We start from the raw sequence: 20,993 nt of genomic DNA on the forward strand, positions 1-20,993 counted from the left end.
AGGACGAAACCCAAGCGGACAGCACATCCCACATCACTCCAATTTTTTCAAATAAAGTTCTGAAGGGCCCCAGAGAAGTCTGGCTTTAAGGTCTTTCCTGCTGTAGCAAGAGTTTCCTTCCCAGACCATAGCCTCTAACACCTTAACACAGACAGAAATTTAATACAGTTTAAAAGCAGACTTTCTTTCCATGTGTGGTTCCCACCCCTCCCCCTGAGGGGTCACACTAGCAGTTCGGTCCTAAAACCACCCCAGTAACAGGCTGGACAAAGAAAGAGAAAAGGTACCGTAGTTGGAGAGGATGTACAATTCCTCCTGACCTGGACGGTGGACGCTTGCTCCTTTCCTGGTTTCCCTGAACGGGAGAGCGGATTCTTGAAAAAGGAGCCCAGTGCGCCGGGTGGCTCCTTCCAGATGCTAGCTGAAAGCTAGCAAAAAAAAAAAAAAGGGAAGCGGGAGCCCTAATGGGACTAAAGGACACTGCAAACACTTTGGAGCTGCCAAGCCTTTTCAATAACACCACTGGGGGAATGTAAACGAAGCTGGTCGCTGCAGGCCAGCTAAATAAAGGACAAAGGCAGGAAGTGTCTGTCCCTCCCTCTCCCACAACACCAGGCTCTGCCACTTGGGGGGAGCCTCTCGGTGGCTTCCACGTGGCCCCCAGAGCAACAGCGGAGGTGAAGTCTGTCCTGGAATTTCAGCAGCAAGGACTCACTCCGCCGTCTGCCTGGCTCCAGGCTGTTGTGGACTGCCTCTGAGCAAGACCACTCCAGGCCGGCTTCCCAGCCCACTCCACCGGAGCCGCTGCGGCTGGGCGCAGGGGCGCCTCCACCTGGACCTGGGCTGCAGGCTGGCCGACGGGGGCTGGGCCACCCCGTGTCCGATTTCCAGTTCACTGACTCACGGAGCCGAGTTAAGTCACTGGCAAAATTCCAGCGTCGGCTCTGTCCGGCTCCAGGCCGTATCAAGCAAGACAGAACACATTGGAGATGGACCCTCCCAACCCCTCCACCTTGGTTGATTTAATCAGCCTATTCCCTTCCTGTTTCATTCGCCCCAGGTCACCAGCGCAAACTCACGAAGCAGCAGCAGTGCCGCTCACACCGACATCCCTGGATGCTACCTGATCCCAACAATCCCGCGACTGATTGGAAAGAGACCTGGCTCATCTGCGCCGAGGCCTCTCACCCCCGCTGCTGGCTCGGCCACGGAAGCTTTCTGATCGCTCCCTCCCTCCCCCTCCTTTCCAGCAGTTGTGTGAAGCGAGACAAAGTGGACGTCAGTTCTCAGTAAACAACATCTCATTATTATGACTCGTTTACAGCCAAACTGGCTGAAGTAGGAGAAAATGACTCACCCCTGGGGACCTGTCAGGTCGAGGCCAGTCCTGTCACCTTTTCTCCCAGCTCCTTCCTTGAGTGGCTCCGGCGACGGCAGGTCCTCTCCTTTGAATGCTCTCGTCTTTACTAAGAGGTAAAAGCCAGTGGGGCGGTCCTGCGTCTGGATCCAGGGAAGGTCTCTGAATACTTCCATAATTATCTTTGTATTACCCTGGATTTTACAAGTTGGACCAAAAAACTCTATTCCAGGCTCTGGCTTGACAATTCAAATTACATGAATTTAAAATTATTTTTCTTTGAGCCTCTGGTATCACTGATCAGCACTGATTTTCTCTCTGTCATTAGCCAAACTTCTACCAGTTTTAAGATCGTGAAAACTCTTCATGGAAAAGAGAAACTAGTTTGTGGGAAGGAAAAAAATCCGAAGCAAAGAACTGAAGTCCCAGCCCCCTTCCTCAGTAACCGTGCTTTTAAATGTGCACAATAACCACGGATAATCAAAAAATTTTTCTTCTTTTTCTTAAGCATGGTGCTCAGGGGTGAAACAGTACAGGAGTGGCCTGTAACTGGGGCTAATTTCCAGGGGACGTCCATCCCTTTCGTCCTTGGAAAACGGACGTCTTACAGAAGCTCTGGCCGCAGCCACCATCCAGAAGGTCTGCCGATGCCCACCACAGCCGAGGTGTGGATGCCTCCCTGGGGCAACGAATGTGCCCCGGACACAGGCAGGCAGCTCTGCTGTAAGAAATTCCTCCTGCCCTCGGGCGGGAGACCACCCCTCTCACCTCCGACCCGACGCCCTCGTTCCATCCCTCGGGCCACCAAGAATCAGCCTGCTGCTTCTCCAGGTCCCTCTGGGTGACAGCTTCTCCTGGGCATGACTCAGGCCTCGGGGCTGGTGCACTCTGCCTGCCTGCAACAGGGCTGAGAAGGGAGGGGGGCGACCCCCGTCATTCTCTTTCGACACCTTAAAAATATGTGTATTTCAACCTCCTCATCTGAGAAATCTCACGTGGTAAGTAGTCACACCAAGCAGACAGATGCGGTGACTTCACACGTACAATGGAGAAGTCCCATAAGGGATATCAACCCTTAACCCTAAAGACACCAGGGACGGGACACCATGGCAGGGGTACCTGTCAGCCTGTGAGCCCTGGGGTGCACAGCTCCCCTCCAGGGCTCCCTGGCCGTCACTGAAGGCCTCTGCGGACGCGGCTGGCTTTACCTGGGGGTTTAGTCTGGCAGCTCGCAGATACAGACTACACCACAGATACACAGATTAAGGAATACACGTTCTAAACACTTGAACACACTGTGTCCAGAGACCCCAAGTCCAGAATTCGTGTCCAGGCAGTCTGTGAGACGTGCCGTCGGGACACCCTGGCTGGGGACACGGGATGTTACACTGGGAGGAAGGACAGCCAGTACGAAGTGCATCACCAAGCAAGCAGCCAGTGTCGGCGACTGGGAAGGGAACCCTGACAGCCAGTGTAGACCACTCCTCAGACCGTCCCAACCGAGGGACCAGGGAGCTGGGGTCCTTGTCCAGCTCCCCCCAGGGAATGGTTGAGAGCCGCCCCCAGGCGGCCGTGGTCCACCAGCACCTCCGGCGCACCCCTGGCGAAGGGAGAATGGGCTCTGGGGCCAAAGAGAGCCCTCCGGCCAAGCTGGCGGGTGGAGCCAGGCCGCATGCAGGGGAACGCCAGCACCCACGGGGCACGGGATGGGCGTGCTACCCCCGGCAACTCAACACAGCCGGGCGTTCTGCGTAAAACGCGGACGGCTAGCGTCGCGGTGAGCGGGAGCGGCCGTTCCAGCAGGGGCGCTGCGGGCTGCTCTCCCGCTCCCCTCAGCTGGGATGTAAGCGCTTCCGTTCTCCAGCGCCCCCGGATCTGCTCTCCTCACCCAGGTGCCCCGCCCTCTCAACTGATGGCACGAAGCCGCGGTGTCATAACTGGCCCAAGCTAGTAATTCACCGGCTGTTCTCAGACGAAGCAGAATCTTCTGCTCAAAATTCTTGGTTGAGAGGCGCAGGGCAGGTGCTTATGCATAAGAGCTGGGTTGTGAGCCCTAAGCCAGCTTAGTTTTTGAGGAGCAGATACCCTGAGTGAGCGGCTATGGGAGCCCCGGCTCACAGGTGCGGAGGAGGGGAGAACGCCCACGCGCCACTGAGAGTCTGAGTCTTGGCCTCGGGGTGATGGCTGTAACGTCCCACCAGGCCTGGCAGCGCCACGATTCAGAGCGTCTTGTGTCCTGACAGTAAGTGTCCCCTTTTCTTGACTAGTTTGGGCAGATTTATGTTCCTTTCCATCAAATATGCCTGGACCAGAACGGCTTCAGAAAGATGAGCATGAGTTCTCCGAAACAGGTGGAATATCAGCTATTCATGATCAGCTTAGCAAATGTTCAAAGATCTTGGCATAAAGTAGAGCACACGCTGATAAAGAAAAAGCCCCATCGAGCCAGAACAGAACCTGCAGATGCCACCTGTGCGGGGCATTTCCTAGATGAACCAAGAGAGGGAGGCCTCTGGACCACCCAAGGGAAGATGCTTCAGCTGAGGGTGAGGTGGGCAAGACCAAGGCACGTTTCCACCCCTTCCAACACCACCCAGGGGTGCGGGGTGGGGCTCAGCTGCATGTGTTTACCTCTCTTTTTTTGTTTTAAATTTAAGTTTCTGACTTGAATGAAATGGAATTTTCTGATCAGAGTTTTGGACTGTTGTAAAGATGTTTTTACCCTCTTTTTTAATTAATTAATTAATTAATTAATTAATTAATTGAAGTATAGTCAGTTTACAATATTGTATCAGTTTCTGGTGCACAGCACGTTTTGGTCATACATATACATACATACACTCTTTTTCATATTTTTTTCATTATAGGTCACTACAAGGTATTGAATACAGTTCCTTGTGCTGTACAGAAGGACCTTGTTGTTCATCTGTTTTATACGTACTAATGTGTATCTGCAAATCTCAAACTCCCAATTTATCCCTTCCCATTCCCTTTTCCCCCTGGCAACCATAAGTTTGTTCTCTATGTCTGTGAGTCTGTATCTGTTTTGTAAATAAGTTCACTTGTGTCTGTTTTTTAGATTCCACATATAAGTGATAATACATGGTATTTTTCTTTACCTTTGTGGCTTAACTTCACTTAGAATGACAGTCGCTGGATCCATCCACATTGCTGCAAATGGCATTATTCATTATTCTTTTTTATGGCCGAGTAGTATTCCATTGTATATATGTATACCACAACTCCTTTAATCCAGTCATCTGTCAATGGACATTTAGGTTTTTGCTTCCGTGTCTTGGCTGTTGTAAATAGTGCTGCTGTGAATGCTGGGGTGCAGGTGTCTTTTCAAATTAGAGTTCCCTCCAGATACATGCCCAGGAGTGGGATTGCTGGAACATATGGTAAGTCTATTTTTAGCTTTTTAAAGGAATTTCCAAACTGTTTTCCATAGTGGCTGCACTCACTACATTCCCACCAGCAGTGTAGGACACAATCTCCAGCATTTTCTCCACACCCTGTCCAGCATTTGTCATTTGTGGACTTTTTAATGATGGCCTTTCTGACTTGTGTGTCCTGTTATTTTAATGTGGCCTTTATGTCCTCAAGGAAGTTTTAACTCAGTGCTTAATAAACACAAATATTTCACTTGGAATCATACCAATATTGGTCATTTTCACGGAGAAAATATTCTCTGGAGCCAACTCCATTAAGCCATCTTAATTCCTTGGTCAGTTCCTTCTACAGTATAGATAACAGTTTAAAACCTTCTTCTGTCTTATTTTAATTTTGTACTTTTCTTCTTTTCTAATATAAGAATGTAAAGCTTTTGAATATTCTATGTTTTATGCCAAAAGTTTTATAGTTTTAGCTTTAATGTACAGATCTACGATCCATCTCAAATTAATTTTGAGGTAGGGATTTTAGAGTCTTTATTTTTCCATATGGATACCCATTTAATTTTAAATTTATGGAAAGTAGGTTTTAGGGATAAATTCTATTCCTTGTAAACTTTATATCAGAGACATGATCGATCGAACAGGCTTCTGCCTTCTGGTCGAGCGCCGGCCTGCAAGGCAGCTGTGGTGGTTTTCATTATCTCTATGAAGTTCCAATTTTCCTGGGTTAAATTCTGAATATATATTTTGCAAGATTACTTGATGCTTCTGTAAAATGTTAACCAATAACAAATATGACTGTGCAGTTTAGGCTGTTGTCAGGTTTTCTTCTACCAGCATGAAGTATCTCTCAGACCAAGAATTTTCCTTCCCCCTTCCTTTTTAAAAACTGCAGTATAGTTGATTTACAATGTTGTGTCAGTTTCTGGTGTACAGCAGAGTGATTCAGTCAAACATATATGTAAATTCTTTTCCAGATTCTTTTCCATCATACATTAGTACAAGATAGTGACTATAGTCCCCTGCGCTGTAGGGTAGGACCCTGTTGTTTATCTATCATAGGAGTTTGTGTCTGCAAATCCCAAACTCCCAATTTATCCCTCCCTTCCCCCTTCCCCCTCCACTGGTAACCCTAAATTTGTTTCCTATCAGATCAAGTATTTTTCACTTTCAAAAACTACAAACAAATGTAATTCATCAGGTTGGGATCGGCTTGGATGGATCACAAATTGTGTTCAGTGCAGCTTTACCTATTTCATTATGAATTGACGGTAACACTGGATTATTCTGTATTTCTTAGAACATCAGTGAGAAAAGGGCCTCTGGGAATGCTCTAGGGATATGCCAGCAACGGGCTGATACAATTCTGAACCCAATACCCTTCATCCTCGTAATATGTTTTGGTTGGTCATTAGTTGATGAAAGTGTAAAGGACACACACCAAGTCTAAAGGGCCACAGAAAAATGTTCTCTTTAAGATAGTGTTCTTACCAAAATAAAATAAGATAAAGTGAAATAAAATAAAATCATCCTAGGTTACAATGTCATGACAGCCACCTCTCTGGAGGGAAGAAGAGGGCCACCATCCCTATGTAATAATCCAGGGCACACACTGCCCGGAACCTCATGCGCTGATTTGCTTCTTTCTCCCTCATTTTGATCCTGCGTGCGCTGCTGCCTTTCCCTCTTCCCGCTTCACCTTTAGAATACTTCGCCCCCCCGTTAATCAGTGCCGTGCTGGAAAATGCTTAACCGCTGGCTTTCTGGGGAATAAAAGCCCCACGTTTTAGCATTCACCTACTTTGTCGGATGAATACTCCCATTGTGGCCAATGTCAACCCACTGAAGTGACATCGATGGGCTTACAGAATTCACGAGAATGTAACAGTCAGCTCCGGTGAGCGGGGAGAAGGGACTCCAGCCCCTGCCGCACCCACCGCCGCGGCTCTAAACCACAGGTCTGTGCCGAGGCCGCTCAGATCGGATCCTGCGTACACTGCAGCGACACCAGACAGCAAAGGGAGGAAGCCGGATCTGCAGACTGAAGCCAGTGCTTCATCCGTGAAACCACATCATCTGCCCCGAGTAAGACGTGAACCCTTTCCAGCTGTCCTCTTGACCAAGTTAAACGGTGCCATCAGGAGACCTGAAGGAAGCCAGATGCTCAGTCCAGAAGGTTCCACGTCTTTAGAGGATGACGAGAACAAGAAAAGAGCTTCCTCTAGCCAACCGGACACTGGGGTCCATGTGCCTTACTCAGACTAGCCTCTCCAGGACCTTACACAGTGCCTGGCACGGATGTGCTCAATAAATGCTCACTGGAAAAGTAAGTGCGTGAGATTTTACAGAGACGTCATCGAGGCTGAAAGGAGGGGTTTTCAGGGAATGGCTGCATCAAAAGCATGAGGAAGAACCACGGCATCAGGAATGCCCAGGTAACCTCAAGTGCCAGCAACACGCAATCCACCCTGTCGACCCACACGGCACAATGGAAAGGCCCCCCACCCCCTTGAGACACGGGGACGTTGGTTTGCGGAGTCCACATGTTCTGCCTGTGGCTGGGTTTTTCCTGCAGAGTCTGGGATCAGGAGTCTTCTCTTCTCTCTAGAACCTAACGACCCACTCATCTCACCACGTCCTCAACCAGTCATGTTTCCCAGCTCTTTCGTTTCTGCACAAGTCAGAATTCTCGGAAGGTCTCCTGGTGTGTGTCCAAGCCAGCACATCTTCGCTGGAAACCACAAGACAAAAGAAATCCGCAGAACAGACGCCAAACTCCCAACGAAATAGAGCAGGCCGGGAAGGGGGGCTTCTCCGTGTGTTCACACGTGTACTTGCATCACGGGTGACGGGGATCAGAGCCTCAAAGTCCCCGTTCTTGCTCTTAGAAAGTGGGTTGGAGAGCAGCTGGCCCTCCTTCTAAGCCTGCAGACTCCATGTGGGGCACTCAGTGACAGCCCGCCGTCCAACACCGAAGTAACTAAACACCTTCTACACAGAGTGAGTGCGCACCGCCAGTATTAGCACCGCCCACAGCCAGCGTCCGTGTGATCAAGGGGGATGCGTACGGAATACACAGTGGCTCTCCAAAACAATTTTTTATTTTCTCTGTCTACAAAAGAGTCGTGGAAGCCCACCCAGCTCAGCAGAGATCTCAGTGATGCCTGCTGCCTTCACCGAGAAGGTGGTTTTTGTCTGAAACCGAGCCTCTGAACTCCGGGCGGGTTGAACGGTCTCGCTCGGCTGGGCAAGGGCGTTCGTATCTTCTGCTGGGAGAGACAAGCACATTCGAGCGGGCGTTGCACAAACCCAGTTTCACATCACTCAGTTTCGTACAGGCTACAACTACAAACTGCCAGGCTCTGCAGGCTCTCGGTGGAGCACAGGGCCTTCCTCCCCGGGGCCCTCCCCCTCCTGTCCTCTAGGGCGGCGTCTGACCCGCTCTCAGGGCCGGGAGGCCGACGGGGCAGGCGAGGTGGAGGGAGGGGAGGCACCAGGCTCCCCGGGCTCCATCGGGAGGATTCGGGGGTGACGACAAACTCACGTCAGAAGGAGACTGCTCTGGGTCATAATGAAAGCCTTGGGGTCAGACTTCTGGAAAAAGGAGCCAAGGACACAGGGGACAGACCCGCGGTGGCCAGTCCAAGTGGACCGTGGAGACAGCGTGCCACGGGCCCTGCCTGGGCTCTCACGCCTCCCAGGGGGATGCTGGGTGGGCACCACATCCAAGGCCTGGGGCCAGAGGACACGTCGGGGTTCATACACTTTATGCCTGAACTTTGTTAAGTGAACCATCAGGACTACAAGGTGTTATTTGACACGAGTTCTACTCTCTGCCATGACAGACAGACCTCGATAAGGACCTGGAAAGCCCGCTTCAGTTCAGAATTTCCAGACTCTTCAGTGACGTGTGCTGGATGCAGGGACGTGGGGCCATGCCGCACCTACCCCACGGCGGTCACCCTTCTCTTCCCTCGACAGCTCTGTGGACACCCCAGCCTTCCTGTCTAAGCACCTCACATTCCCTGCCAAGCCCTCCAGTCTACAGTGGAGGCGGGGGGGCTGTATTAACTACATCTCCAGAAGCAGAGCCAGCCCTCGGGGCTTGGGGAAGAGCCCGGCCGGGCAGCGCAAGCGGGCGTGGGGCATGAGGGCAGGGGATCTGAGAGCTGTGTGTCTGCAGCGAGAGGCGGAGGAGGATGTCGGCTCTGGCTGGCACATCCTTGGACCCCTTGGACTTCTCCTGCCATGACGGGGGATGAGGCTGGAGGGGGCTAAACACACAGAGCAGAGGGCCCTCCCGCCTGCTCTTAGGGCACTCCTGGGGAGAAGGCTGGGTCATCCAACAGCCCCTGAAAGAATGGACACAGGTTTCACTACTGCTCCTGGCCTTCTCGCACCCCGACCCCATCCTGGTTTGCAGAAGTAAAGGTTCAGTCCTGGTTACAGCCTTGTGGCCCTTGGAGAAAACAGACAGGCTTGGATTCAACAGCCCTAAGGCACCCTAATCTCTCTCTAGCTTTTAATTCCAGTCCCAGAGGTCACACTCCCTCCTTAGAAGCATCCGGGCCTCTGTGCCCCGTCTCCACCTCCTTTGGCCAACAGGACAGCTCCTTCACTGTGGGTCCACCAGCTCGGACTCCTCTCCAACCCCGTCTTAATCCTAAACCAGCTGCCTTTCCCCTCCCAGCATCCTCACCTCGGAGGTCACAACACACCCAGCCCTGTGTCTAGGATCAAGGCCCCCCGCGTGCACTGGCCTGGGGCTGGGGGGGTTTCTGACCCCCTACAATCAGCTTCTATTGACCTCATGTTACCACACAGAGTGGGAACCCGGGTGGCAGGCCTGAGCCTCCGCTCAGAGCTGCTCGTCTCGGGAAAACAAGGCCTCCCCGTCTCTGGGCGCCGTAGCGGGTCCCCAGCAAAGGGGCAGATTAGAGCTTAAAGCTCTCCTCTTCCTGAAGACCTGGCCCCCTTGCTTCTCTCCAGAAGGTGGAAAGGGTTTTCGTGAAAGCCAGGAAAGGGAGTTGAGTTCACACCTGCTTCAGTGCTGGGCTAAACCATCCCTCCCACAGTCCCCTCTGGCCCAACCCAAATGGGGGTGGGGGCCCAGGCACAACAGAGCTACGGCCCCACCGCAGGGGGCGATGACCGGGCTGGCGCGTGGCACGTCTCATCACAGAGCGCTTGCACCCGTGAACCCCGCTGCGCCCGCCTGCTAGGACACCGGGCAGCACTCGGCCCCTCCGCCTACGAACACGAGGCTCCCCCACGGCCCGAAGCCTCTCGGCGGACCCTGTTCTCCGGGCATGGTGGCTTCCGGCTCCCCATTTCTGATTATTTTCTGTCCTTTATTATTTCACGGAGGTGGATGGAGACAGCAGGCAGAAGCCAGGTCGCTCAGCTGGCGGCTCGTGCGTCACTTCTGGATCGCGGCTATTTGTTTTGTCTGCTTCCAATTCAGGAAAAAACAAAACAAAACCAAAAACAAACACAAAACCAAACTAAGGCTTCGTAGAGTCCTCTTCTCCTTTTCTCACCTCCTTTTCTGAACTAGAGAAATGTCTGTCTCCAAAAAGTAGGCCAAGAAGCCCTCCGTTTTGCTTTCTGTCCCTGAAGCAGGCTGGGACGCTGCCTTTCCACTTAACATTCCGTTCCTCTGAAGTCCCGGCTCCCCCCGTTAACGACAACCCCAGGCTTGAATCCGTGGAGGGAGGGGCCCCTGCTCCTCCCTCACTTCACTCTGCACATCAGCCACTCCCGGTGCGGAGAGTCTCCCGTCCAAACGTCTCTCACCTTCCTCCCCATCCACTCAGGCCTTGGACCACGGCGCCCTTAATGGTTTCAGCAGCTCCCTATCGTCTGTGGTCCGTTCGGCCTGTGTCTGCTCCCCTCCACCCGCAGGCCGCCCCCAAGGGGCAGACCTTTCCAGCGCTCCGCTGCTAGCTGCTGCCTTGCACTGTGCACAACCGTTTTTAAAGAGTCTAATGTCCATACTCCCTCGCTGGGTACCCAGGCCCCTTTCTGATCCGTTTCCAACCCCGTCTCCCGACCTCAGCAGTGGTGTGTGTGCAGCCGGGCCCAGCCCCCTCCAGAATGGCGCCCCCACAAGAGCAGAGACGGAGAACGTTCCTGACCACCCCCAGCCCAGCCCGGTTCTTGTGCCGTGCTTTCACACCTGACATTGCCCAGGGTCACTCCCGGCTGAAAGCAGCCCTTTCGCCCTTTCCTGCTGGCCCATTTCTGTCCCCCTCGAACCTCAAAAGAACCTGATCACAGGAATGAGATCGCTGAGCAACTGAAACTAGCTCCTGATTTATGCTCCTCAGTGCACCCCCGCCTCGTCTAACCTGCTCATTCTTTTCCTAGATTAAAAGGAAGAATGAAGAATTAAGCAGTTAAAGAATGATTAACTCTCTACCCCCAAGAGCCCCCTTAGCAATCCTGCAGGCAGATCACAGGAGGCAAGAGATCATCTGGAGAGAGTCAGCCATTCTGCACCCAGTGGAGAGAAGGATGCAGACCCAGCGCCCTGCTCTGACGACTCACTCAGATTCTGCCCCTCGCCCCGCCACGGTCATGGCTGAGCAGAATCTCTGGAGATGGTCTCTGGATAGAAGACTGCCATATCCCCAGACTGCCAGCTTTTCTGATTCAAGAACATTTCCCTCCTTCTGACACTTGTCTCTTGAATTATTGGCTTTTGAGCAGCGAGCAGCCAAACCCGAGTTCGATAACGCAGCCACACCACGTACGTGGACCAGCGAGTTGCAAGAAGGCTGAGCCGGAGCCGCGGGCAGGTGAGATTCTGAAGGCGCATGCGCCAGGCGCAACAGGGCGGCTCCTCGCCTGCCCGGCTCCCTCGCCATCCAGGTGGGGCGGCTCCCAGGTGCTGTTCTGCGCTGTCTCCCGGGTCCCCGTGAGCTCAGGCTCCAGTCACCGCCGCGGTGGGGCTGGCTTGATGACACCCCGTGCCTGGGCGCCTTTCCCTCCTCACTCAGCCCTCCCGCCAGAGGACAGGCTCCGGGCTCCGGCAGAGACGGCACCCCGGGTCAGGATCTCCGCCTCGGCCTCACCGTCTTCTTCCCTGGCCTCCACGTGCCAAGTAACCAAAGGCTCTCTCTGTTGTGAGACCCACCTGCAGCCGCGGGAGACCTGAACCTCCATTTTCCCTCCTAGTCACAGTACGAATCAACCCAAACCCATGTCTGCAATTCTTTCTGACTCTTCCCTGGGCTTGTGAGCTCCAGGATCCCTGCTCCCTTGTTAGGGCAATTAGCCTGCTGTTTCGTTTTTAACTGAAGTATGGTCGACTTACAATGTGGTGTTAATTTCTGGTGCACAGCACAGTGATTCGGTTACACACACGTATGTATATTCCTTTTCATATTCTTTTCCATTATAGTTCGTTACAAGATATTGAATACAGTTCCCCGTGCTGTCCAGTAGGACCCTGTTGTTTATCTATTTTATATATGGCAGTTTGTATCTGCAAATCCCAAACTCCCAGTTTATCCCTCCCACCCCTTTCTGCCCTGGTAACCTAAGTCTGTTTTCTGTGTCTGAGTACCCCCCGCTTGTTTTTGCTCTGCTGAGTGCTTCCTTATTTGTTCTCTGTGATGGACTTTAATATGTTGTTTTTTGGTATCCAAAGAGGCAACTGCTCTAGCTTTCTGAGTTCTTGGTTCTCGCTAAGGTGGCGTGAATGGAAGCTTCTGTTTCGCCCACCAGTAATGCATCTAGGATGTCCTTCAAGCAGTAAAGTTTAGTCCTTAGAAAAACCTCCTCCAAACTATTTGCACTTGAATCTTTACCTTAGGGTCTGCTCCAGGGGCACCCAAACCAAGCCAGTCACAAGCACGTGCACACACAACCACACACTTCACGGCTGCTTCCCCTTCCTTGTCTCCCGTCCCCGCTTCGCTGCTGATATCCCCGGAGATCACCTCCCAGTTAATGTCTTTCAGACGAATCCTTGTCTCAGGGTCTGGTTCACTGCTTCTCTTAGGAATCCTGCTCAGTGGTACTGAATTCACAATTAATGGAAACGTTTTTGCCAATATAAAAATCTGGAAAAAATATATAAGCATATTTTGCATAAAATTTCTATGTCCCTGTAAATAACCACTATTCTTTGTGAGTATAACTAACATTTTCCAGGTAAAAATGGAAACAAAAGACTTATTTTGCAAACTGTTGCAAGTTGGCAAAAAATTGAAAGTTATTTGCACAGAAGTTAAAATGTTATTCAGTGCAACTGATGGTAAATCTATTTTGACTCGAGGATGTCATTTTTATTAACAGAGAATCCTTTATGAATTTAAGCGACATACTGGCATTTGGTGTAGCAGTTTGGGTTGTGTTAAAATTAGTATTGAAATATTTATTTGTTTTGGAGATTATTAAAATGTATTTTTTTAAATTTTGTTCGAGGCCAATGGCAGACCTAGGGGAATGTCTTTCTATATAAAACTTATCCATCAAAGTAATTGGTATTATTAGGAAACTGCAGCTACACTAGCTTTGGGTTGGAGAAGTAAGAGCAATGTTTGTTAGATGTGTTAGTTGAATCTTGCATAGTTACACGCTTTGCCTTGTTTGGGGGGTTGGCAGGCAACAGTGGCTTATGAAGCATGAGATTTAGTGGGAGGCCGGAGGGTTTAATTAAGCAGCTGTGTTCCTGCCACGTGTGTGCACGTATATGTATGTGTAATAGTTCTCTGTCCTGGGACTGCTGACTCAGTAACACATTATAGTTAATTATGTTGGTAAATAATATTCAGTTTAAGCTGAGCTACAAGTTGCTTGACTGTGCTGAGGCCTCTGACGGCCACAGCAAAAGAAATTCAAAGATTAAGAAGCGTCTAACCGAATGATTAGTGCTCTCAGGACACCCACGCACTCCGGTCCAGCTCTGCTCCCATCTGACCACAATTAGAGCTTTTAAGAAACTTCTCCTATTCTTCTCATCATAATCCCTTGCTTGTTTCCGCACCGTAATGAGCAATTAATCCCACAATACAAACAGGCCCTTGAATCAGTGAGGAGCTTTTATGTTGTGGGGAACAGAAAACCCAATTCAAGTCGGCTTAAGAATCCACAGTCATGTCTCCTCACAGACAGCGCATTAATTGCAAGAGGAATGAGAGGAACCGAACAGTGGAGAAACCAGACAACACCGTGACCAGGTGGGCGAGATGGACATCCCCAGGAGGGCACACGGAGGCTGTGTTCCTCCAGACGTGAGGCCCCGAGACGAACACGACATCAGGCAGGGCTATTCCAACAGGAGGCGGGGGCCTGAAACTAGCCCTGAGGAAACACAGACGCTCCACTCAAGGGACATTCGAGAAAAGAACTGGCCTGGGTTCTGCAAAAATACCAAAGTCATGGGAGATAAGGAAAGGCTGGGGAGCCATCCCGGATTAAAAGGATTAAAGAACCCCTCCCTCCAAATACAGATGATCCTGGACCAGAGACAGAATCATGCTACAGAGCATGTTACTGGGGAAACTGATGAAGGTTGTTATCTGTGGTTCAGACTAGACACCGTATCAGTGACTGGGGCCCAGACGTGGATGAGAGGGCCGTGGGGTGGATGAGAGGGCCGTGGGGTGCAGGAGAGCGCCCCTGTCCTAAGCACGGCGCTCAGCAGTCAGAGGTGCTGAGGTAGAGATGTCTGCTCTCTGCTCTCCACAAAGTCAGAGATGATGCAGCAAATGGGACGAAACGGCACAAACCCGTGAATCTGCAGGAATGGTGAACGGGGGAGCGGGGAGGTTATCTGAACTATTCTTGCCAATTTCTGGAAGTCTGAACTTATTCTGAAATCAAACCTTAAACATCACTAAACAGTGAAAGCGATTAGGGGTTCCTGGGGGCTGAGTCAGGGGCTCTGTGATTTCAGCGAGGCCCTGCTTCCCCGGCTCTCTTCTGTCTCCTGCTTCCGCCCTCCTGGGGTCAGTGTCCGCCCGTCCTCAGAGTGGCCGGCAGGTGAGTGGCTGCGGCTGCCCCGGGCGTCGCACCCACACCTGTGGTCTGGGGGCAACTCAGCTCCCTCGGAACAAGTGAGGGCCTTCTCTCCCTGCCAACTCTTCCCTCAAGTTTGAGAAACTCTGCTCTAAAACAAAATCCAGTCAGGACGCCCCTGATACGTGGGACACAAAGTCCAAACCCTTGGAAGCAGCAGGTGCCACAAGTCTTGTCCAGTTTGACTCAAACCTTCGTTCCCTTTTCCGGCCACTCCCACAAGCCCACCCTCCTCTGCAAGTCTCTCTTGTTTAAAATGCCCTCTTCCCCACTTGGAAACACTGGCTAAGGTTTAGAAAGCGCCCATCACATCCCTGAGACGTGGCCCAGGGCGTAACATCTGTCCTGCCGACACCACGCGCTCCCCGTCCAGGAAACATTTGTGGAAAGAATTTCATCAGCCAATCTGTGAAAGTACTTAAAGCAGTGCTGGACCCAAATAATTCACTAAAATCAAATGTGATTCAACAAGATACATCTTAATTAGCTTGCATATTTTACTCTGGGAAGGAAAACTACCTTGTTATTCAAGCCACATGGAACCACTGAGAAACTCATCATTCAGCCAATACGTACAAAATGCATATGTTCTAACTTCCTGTTTTTCTCTCAGAGGCCGCTGTCCTGGCCGGGGGCAGGCAACGCGCGCCTGCCCCCCGGCCCAGAAGAAAGACTGTCTCCGTTTCAGACGGGAAAGTGGGGAAACCTCAGAGAAGCCACAAATCTCCAACATCCCATCACCAAACGTGGGCGGGGGCGGGGGGGACAGCTACACTCAGCCATTGTCCCGGAGGCCCAGCTGGGGTCAGAGCTTCACCACCAGGGTGCCCCACGCCAGACACGTCACCACTGATGGCTTCTGCAGCCCCTAACACCGAGCAGAGGCCCCTTCCCGGGCCACAGGAGTCCTCACGGCTTGCAGAGCAGGCTGGCTCACCCAGCAAGGTGCCGCTTTCAGAGCAACAGTGGAGCCATCATCCTGAAGGTCTGAACGAGCCCTGCTGAGTCATCCGTCCTTGGAGTTAAGGCATGGCTCTCAGAAACCTCCCACCGCAGAGAAAGGGGAGGACATCACCGCAGATGGTCGGCAGAGAGCCCCGCCACCCGCGCCTCCCGAGACCAGGCACCGAGGAGGACGCGGCGCCCCACCTGCGGCCAACAGCACGGGACCCAAACCCGCCTGTGAGGATATCAGACATGCAAACTGAGAGTCACTGTACAGAAACAGCCGGCCTGAACGCTTCGGCAAGGTCAAGGGCTTCAAAGACAAAGAAAGACTACAGGTCCACCTCAGATCCAGGGAGAAAGGACAGATCTAAAGAGAAGTGACAACTCGAGGCAACGCACGACCCAAGACTGGATCTGAATCCACAGAATAAACAATAAAATCACTCCACGTGGCATTAGCGGGATAACTGGTGAGACTGGGCATGTGGACGGTAGGTTAAAGCATTGCACTCACATCGCGTTTCCTGAATTTGACAACTGCCTTGTGACTAAGGAAGTCCCTGTTCTCAAGAAGTAAACACTGAAATTCTAAGTAGTACAGAGACGTGACGCGTGCAGTTTACTCTCAAATAATTTAGAAAAAGGTGTGCGTGCGCGTGCGTGTGCATCAGAGAATGATTAAAATATGTGTGAGAATATATGAAAAAATTTACTCCTCTGGGTAAGTAAACGGCATACTAGGATTCTCTCTATACCCACAACATGTATTAAGTCTGAAATCATTTTAAAATTTGAAAGTGCATTCCACTGCCTCATTATATAAAATAAAACTAAACAAGATTCTTAGGGACAGTTTCATGTTTTTGAACAGCTCACCGCAACACTGGGAAACTTTTAATTAAACAGAGACGGTAGGGGGTAGCTTTATTCCATCACTTGTACAAAATAAGTTAGTCCGGCAGCACAAGTTAACAGGTTAGTGGTTTTTAAAGGTTTGAAATTTGATATAAAATGCATTCACAGGTGTGTGTTTTATTAGGTACTGTGTAATATTTAAGACATGCAGAAAAGTTATTTAAGATGGTACCACACACCTCCCCGCCCCTGTGAATTCCTTCCCAGAGGATCTTCTCCTCCCTTCCAGAAGTTACAAGAATTCTAGACCTGGTGTTGATCAGTGCCCTGAACTCCTTTATATGTTTGCTGCATCTGTGTGTACGTGTCTATTTTCACTGCATTTCTTAAATATATAACTTTTTAAAAGAAATTTGAATCAAGTTTGTGTAAGCCCTGAGGGGCCCTCCAGGAACAGGGATGATAATTGTAGAACCACCGGATGAGCTAATCTTTGGCTCTTCAGAGATAGTTACCTAGTGACCACGATTCCACACCCTTGGGAAGTGACCTGAGCAGCATGACAATAATCCACACAGCATGTGTCACGCAACACACCCAAGGATGTGCCGGAGCCGGAAGATGCTGCACACAGTCGGGGCTGTGAAAACGCCTTCCCAACCCTGCCTTCAATGGCATCACATTATAGACTGAGATGCACCGGAGTAGCTACACCACGGAACAGGCGAACACTGCACACCGGGCTGTTGTACACATTTACAGCAAGCCAAGAGACAAGGTAAAGGTTTTCCAGATAGCTTTTCAGACTCTCAAAAGGGACAATGAAGAACGAACGCTTGTGAAGACTGCACAGCCCAAGAGGGGAGGGTGTAGCTCAGTGGTGGAGCATGTGCTCAGCACGCACGTGGACCTGGGTTCCATCCCCAGGACCTCCATTAAAAAAAATAAATAAAAATGAACAAACCTAAGTATTCCCCCCCCAAAACAAACAGAGAGACAGCACAGCCCAGACCGACTGGTATAGAAGATGTTCAGGCGAATCCAGGTGACTATTTAAGGAAAACTGTCCAAAATATCCAGATACAATCATCCAAATACAATTTACAAGTTGCACTGCCCGGGAGAGGACAACTCCAAAGACCATGGTTTGACTGCCCTGCAGGACGGTCAGGAACCAGCCAGGCGTCTAAGCTACGAGCAGGGTTTAGCAGCCTGGCCGGAGACGGGCTATACACACACCAGCGTCCCACGTCCCGCTGTGAACCAGCCTGGCCGGCCCACTGATGCTTTCCTAAGGGCGAAATGAATCTTCAGCTCACGTACTTAGACGTCTGCAGGAGAGCTGTGTTTAAAAAAAAACAACTCTTTTAACGATCATACCTTGACAAAAGAAATACGGGCTGAAACTAAAGAATTTGGTCCTTTTTTTCCCCTGCCTGTCAGATTCAGTGCTGTCAGCCAGGAGGAGACGCTTTGGAGAAGTGAGTCAGGAAGGAGTCAAAGGACACCGTGCTGGATGAACTGGTCGCCTTGGCCATCAGAGCCAAGCCTTGTGGTTCTCAAAATGTTAACCGAGTCTGGTTGTAATGAGAACCAGGAAAATCTTAACCACAAACAGGTGGATGTTTTGCCAAAAAGCCTGGTGCCTTGCCGGGTACACTTGACCAAACAACTTCATGAAAGTTCAGCTGTTAACTCCCCACTGCAGAGAAGAGGACATGAACCCTGCAAACTAAACAGCACCACCAGGATGCTCCAAAGTCAGGCGAGAGTCAGCAGTAACTTCTCCTGCCTGTGAGAAGCCAGCAGGGTTTTGTTACTGTTACTGTCCGCTTCCAGGAGGCTTCTAGACAATGTTGTTGTTTTGTTTTTATTTTTCAGTGGAGGTACTGGGGGTTGAACCCAGGACCTCGTGCGTGATAAGCACGTGCTACCACTGAGCTGTACCTTCCCCATTAGACAATGTTTTCTAATTGACCCCCTGGTTAAATTTTAATACCATAGATTTATTGTATATTTGTTCATGTGTCACATGGGTCTCTGTGATTTATACACAAAAACGGTAGGATTTTTTTTTAACCCCCAAACAATTTTTGGCTTCTTGGGGCCAACACAGTCCCCGCTGAGAATGCTTGTTATAAACTGACCATTATTAGCCGGGCCCTCACGGCCTTGTGACGCCCACACCAGGCTTCTCACTCCGGCGTGGAGGTGAGAACCGGGTCGCAGAGACTCTGCCCTCGCCTACAGGCCTCTCCGCTTGTCACTGAAGCAAATCCCAACTTGACGATGGCAGAAACAACCACAGTTGTGAGCGCTGGCTGGATGCTCGGCACTGAGCCAGCTTTTACACATTGTGTCTTAGTCCCTTGGAGCTGCTCTAACAAAATGTTACGGATATGACAACCCACCGAGACGCACTGCTCACAGTTCTGGAGGCGGGAGGCCTGAGGTCAGGGCACCAGCGTGGTTGGGTGAGGCCCCCTTTCTGGCTGCAGACTCCGTGTGGCAGCCTCACATGGGTGGAGGACTAAGGGACTCTTCTGTAAGGGCAGGAATCCCACTAGTGAGGGATGAAGCATCTCCCACAGGCCCTCCCTCCTAGTACCATCACCCTGGGCACCAGGGTTTCACACGATTTGGGGGAGGGGACACAAACATTCAGATCACAGCACATGTCATAGTTTGGGTTCCCCCAGAAGCAAATTCCAAGGCAAGGGTTCCTGGGCAAGTAATTTCTAGGGAAGAGAGTTCCGGGAAATGCTGGCAGGTGAACGGGGAACGAGTCAGAGAAGGGGAGGAGGGTTTTCAAGCCAGTTACTCCTGTGGGTGACTGGAGTTTAGTCCCACAAGGAAACTGGCAACCAGTGTCGGACACAGGCCTCAGAGGGACCCCATCTGGAAGGGTGAGGGCGCCGGGGTATTGCTACACCAACTCCCATCAGTGTTGGCTGCGGGCTGCTCCCGTGGGGCATTATTCCCAGTACCTTTCTGGCAGAGAGATGTAGGACTTGGGGCCAGAAGTCAGACTGGCAGGAAGTGAAATGAGAACAAGGCTGGACCACATACAAGGTCTCACGGATTTCTCACAGCATCCCCGAGAGCCTGGCATCCTAACCAAGGCGAAGCTCACAGACACAGAGATGGGGGGTGAAGACGTGAAATCACGTTCTCAGTGTTGGCGGGGAGACAGTGGTAGAGACAACGGATGGCTCAGAGGCCATGTGCTCAGCACCGCTTCGTAGTTATTCTGCCCCTCCTGGCACGTACGCCCCGCTCTTCCGGATTTTCCTATTTGAACTGATTCGACAAATGGAGAAGACTCACACGAGGCAGTGATCATCTTATGTAAACCTCCAGACTGTTGAGGAAGGGAAGGCTTTAGGGAGAAGACAACGAGCTGAATCTGGGGACATCCACGTGGAAAGCTCAGGAGGCCAGACATCAACTCACCTGGCCCTTGCTGGGCGATCCGTGCTGGAGACAGAAGTGAGGGTGTCGGCAGCAAGACCATGTGTTACAGGCTGAATTTTGCACGCTCCCCCCCCCCGTACCTCACAGTGTGACTGTGTCTGGAAATGGGAGCTTTAAAGGGGTAACTGAGCCAAAACGAGGCTGCTCGGGTGGGTCTCAAGGCAGCATGACCGGTGTCCTTGTGAGAGGAGATTAGGGTACACAGGGAGGGACATGGGGATGTGGACACACAGAGGCAAGAGCACGGGCAGCGGCAGCCAGAGGGCAGCTCTGCAAACAAGGAGAGAGGCCTCGGGAGCATCCAATCCGCCAGCACCTTTATCTCGGACTTCGAGCCTCCAGAACTGCGAGAAAATTCACTCACGCTGTTTAAACCTCCTAGTCTCTCCACGGCAGCCCTGGCAGGCTAGTCCGACACGGCGGCTGTTGTCGCAGAATAGAGGGACCAAGGCACAAGACATTGTTCAGTGGAGCCGGTGCTGCAAAGCGGGCGAGGAAGACAAGCCTGAGCGTGCTCTGTTGGGAGCAGCACTGGGAGGGGAGAGTCACAGAAACGGGGGGTGGGGTGGGTGGAGGGGGCACGTTGGCATTTCTCACTCACTACCCTACTTGACCTTCTGGCCAATCTTGGGATGGAGCACAGCAGCGAACACCACTGGGCGGCCCGTCCAGCCGACCCTTCCTGCCTTGTGAGAGTTTCCCACAATCACCTTCATCCCCTCACGTCACCGAGGGGCCCGTTTCATCCTCCGTCTCAAACTTCCTCCTTGGCTCCAGCCCCCAACACCTGGCGCGGAGGCGGCTTCCCTTCTCTTCCCGGGACAGCCTCACAGCGCCCGCCACCTCCAGAGTCCACCGCCCGCGCCCCGGGCCCTCAGCTCAGCGGCCTCCCCCCGACCCAGCTCCGCTCTGGAACCCGGGCGCCCGCCCTCCAG

The 20,993-nt window shown here is 51.6% G+C and overlaps 1 protein-coding gene across 9 annotated transcripts in view; it reads right to left on the reverse strand.

The window, feature by feature from the left end:
* RIN2 (Ras and Rab interactor 2) overlaps nt 1-20,993 on the reverse strand; it is a 199,029-nt gene that overhangs the window by 101,140 nt on the left and 76,896 nt on the right. For 3 of the 9 annotated variants that reach the window (XM_072943698.1, XM_072943697.1, XM_072943699.1), the window contains 3 exons: nt 2,126-2,264; nt 1,358-1,466; nt 288-355 (listed from right to left, as the gene is read on the reverse strand). The exons of 2 other annotated variants lie outside the window; for them this stretch is intronic. In XM_072943698.1, the coding sequence (XP_072799799.1) occupies nt 288-355; nt 1,358-1,466; nt 2,126-2,150 (202 nt within the window). In that variant the 5' untranslated portion in view covers nt 2,151-2,264. Of the gene's footprint in view, nt 1-287; nt 356-1,123; nt 1,320-1,357; nt 1,552-2,125; nt 2,265-20,993 lie in introns of those variants that run through there. 4 more of the 9 variants (XM_072943701.1, XM_072943696.1, XM_072943700.1 and 1 more) reach the window with 4 other exon arrangements.

Source organism: Vicugna pacos, chromosome 19, assembly GCF_048564905.1.
Source record: "Vicugna pacos chromosome 19, VicPac4, whole genome shotgun sequence".
Classification (NCBI taxonomy): Eukaryota; Metazoa; Chordata; class Mammalia; order Artiodactyla; family Camelidae; genus Vicugna; species Vicugna pacos.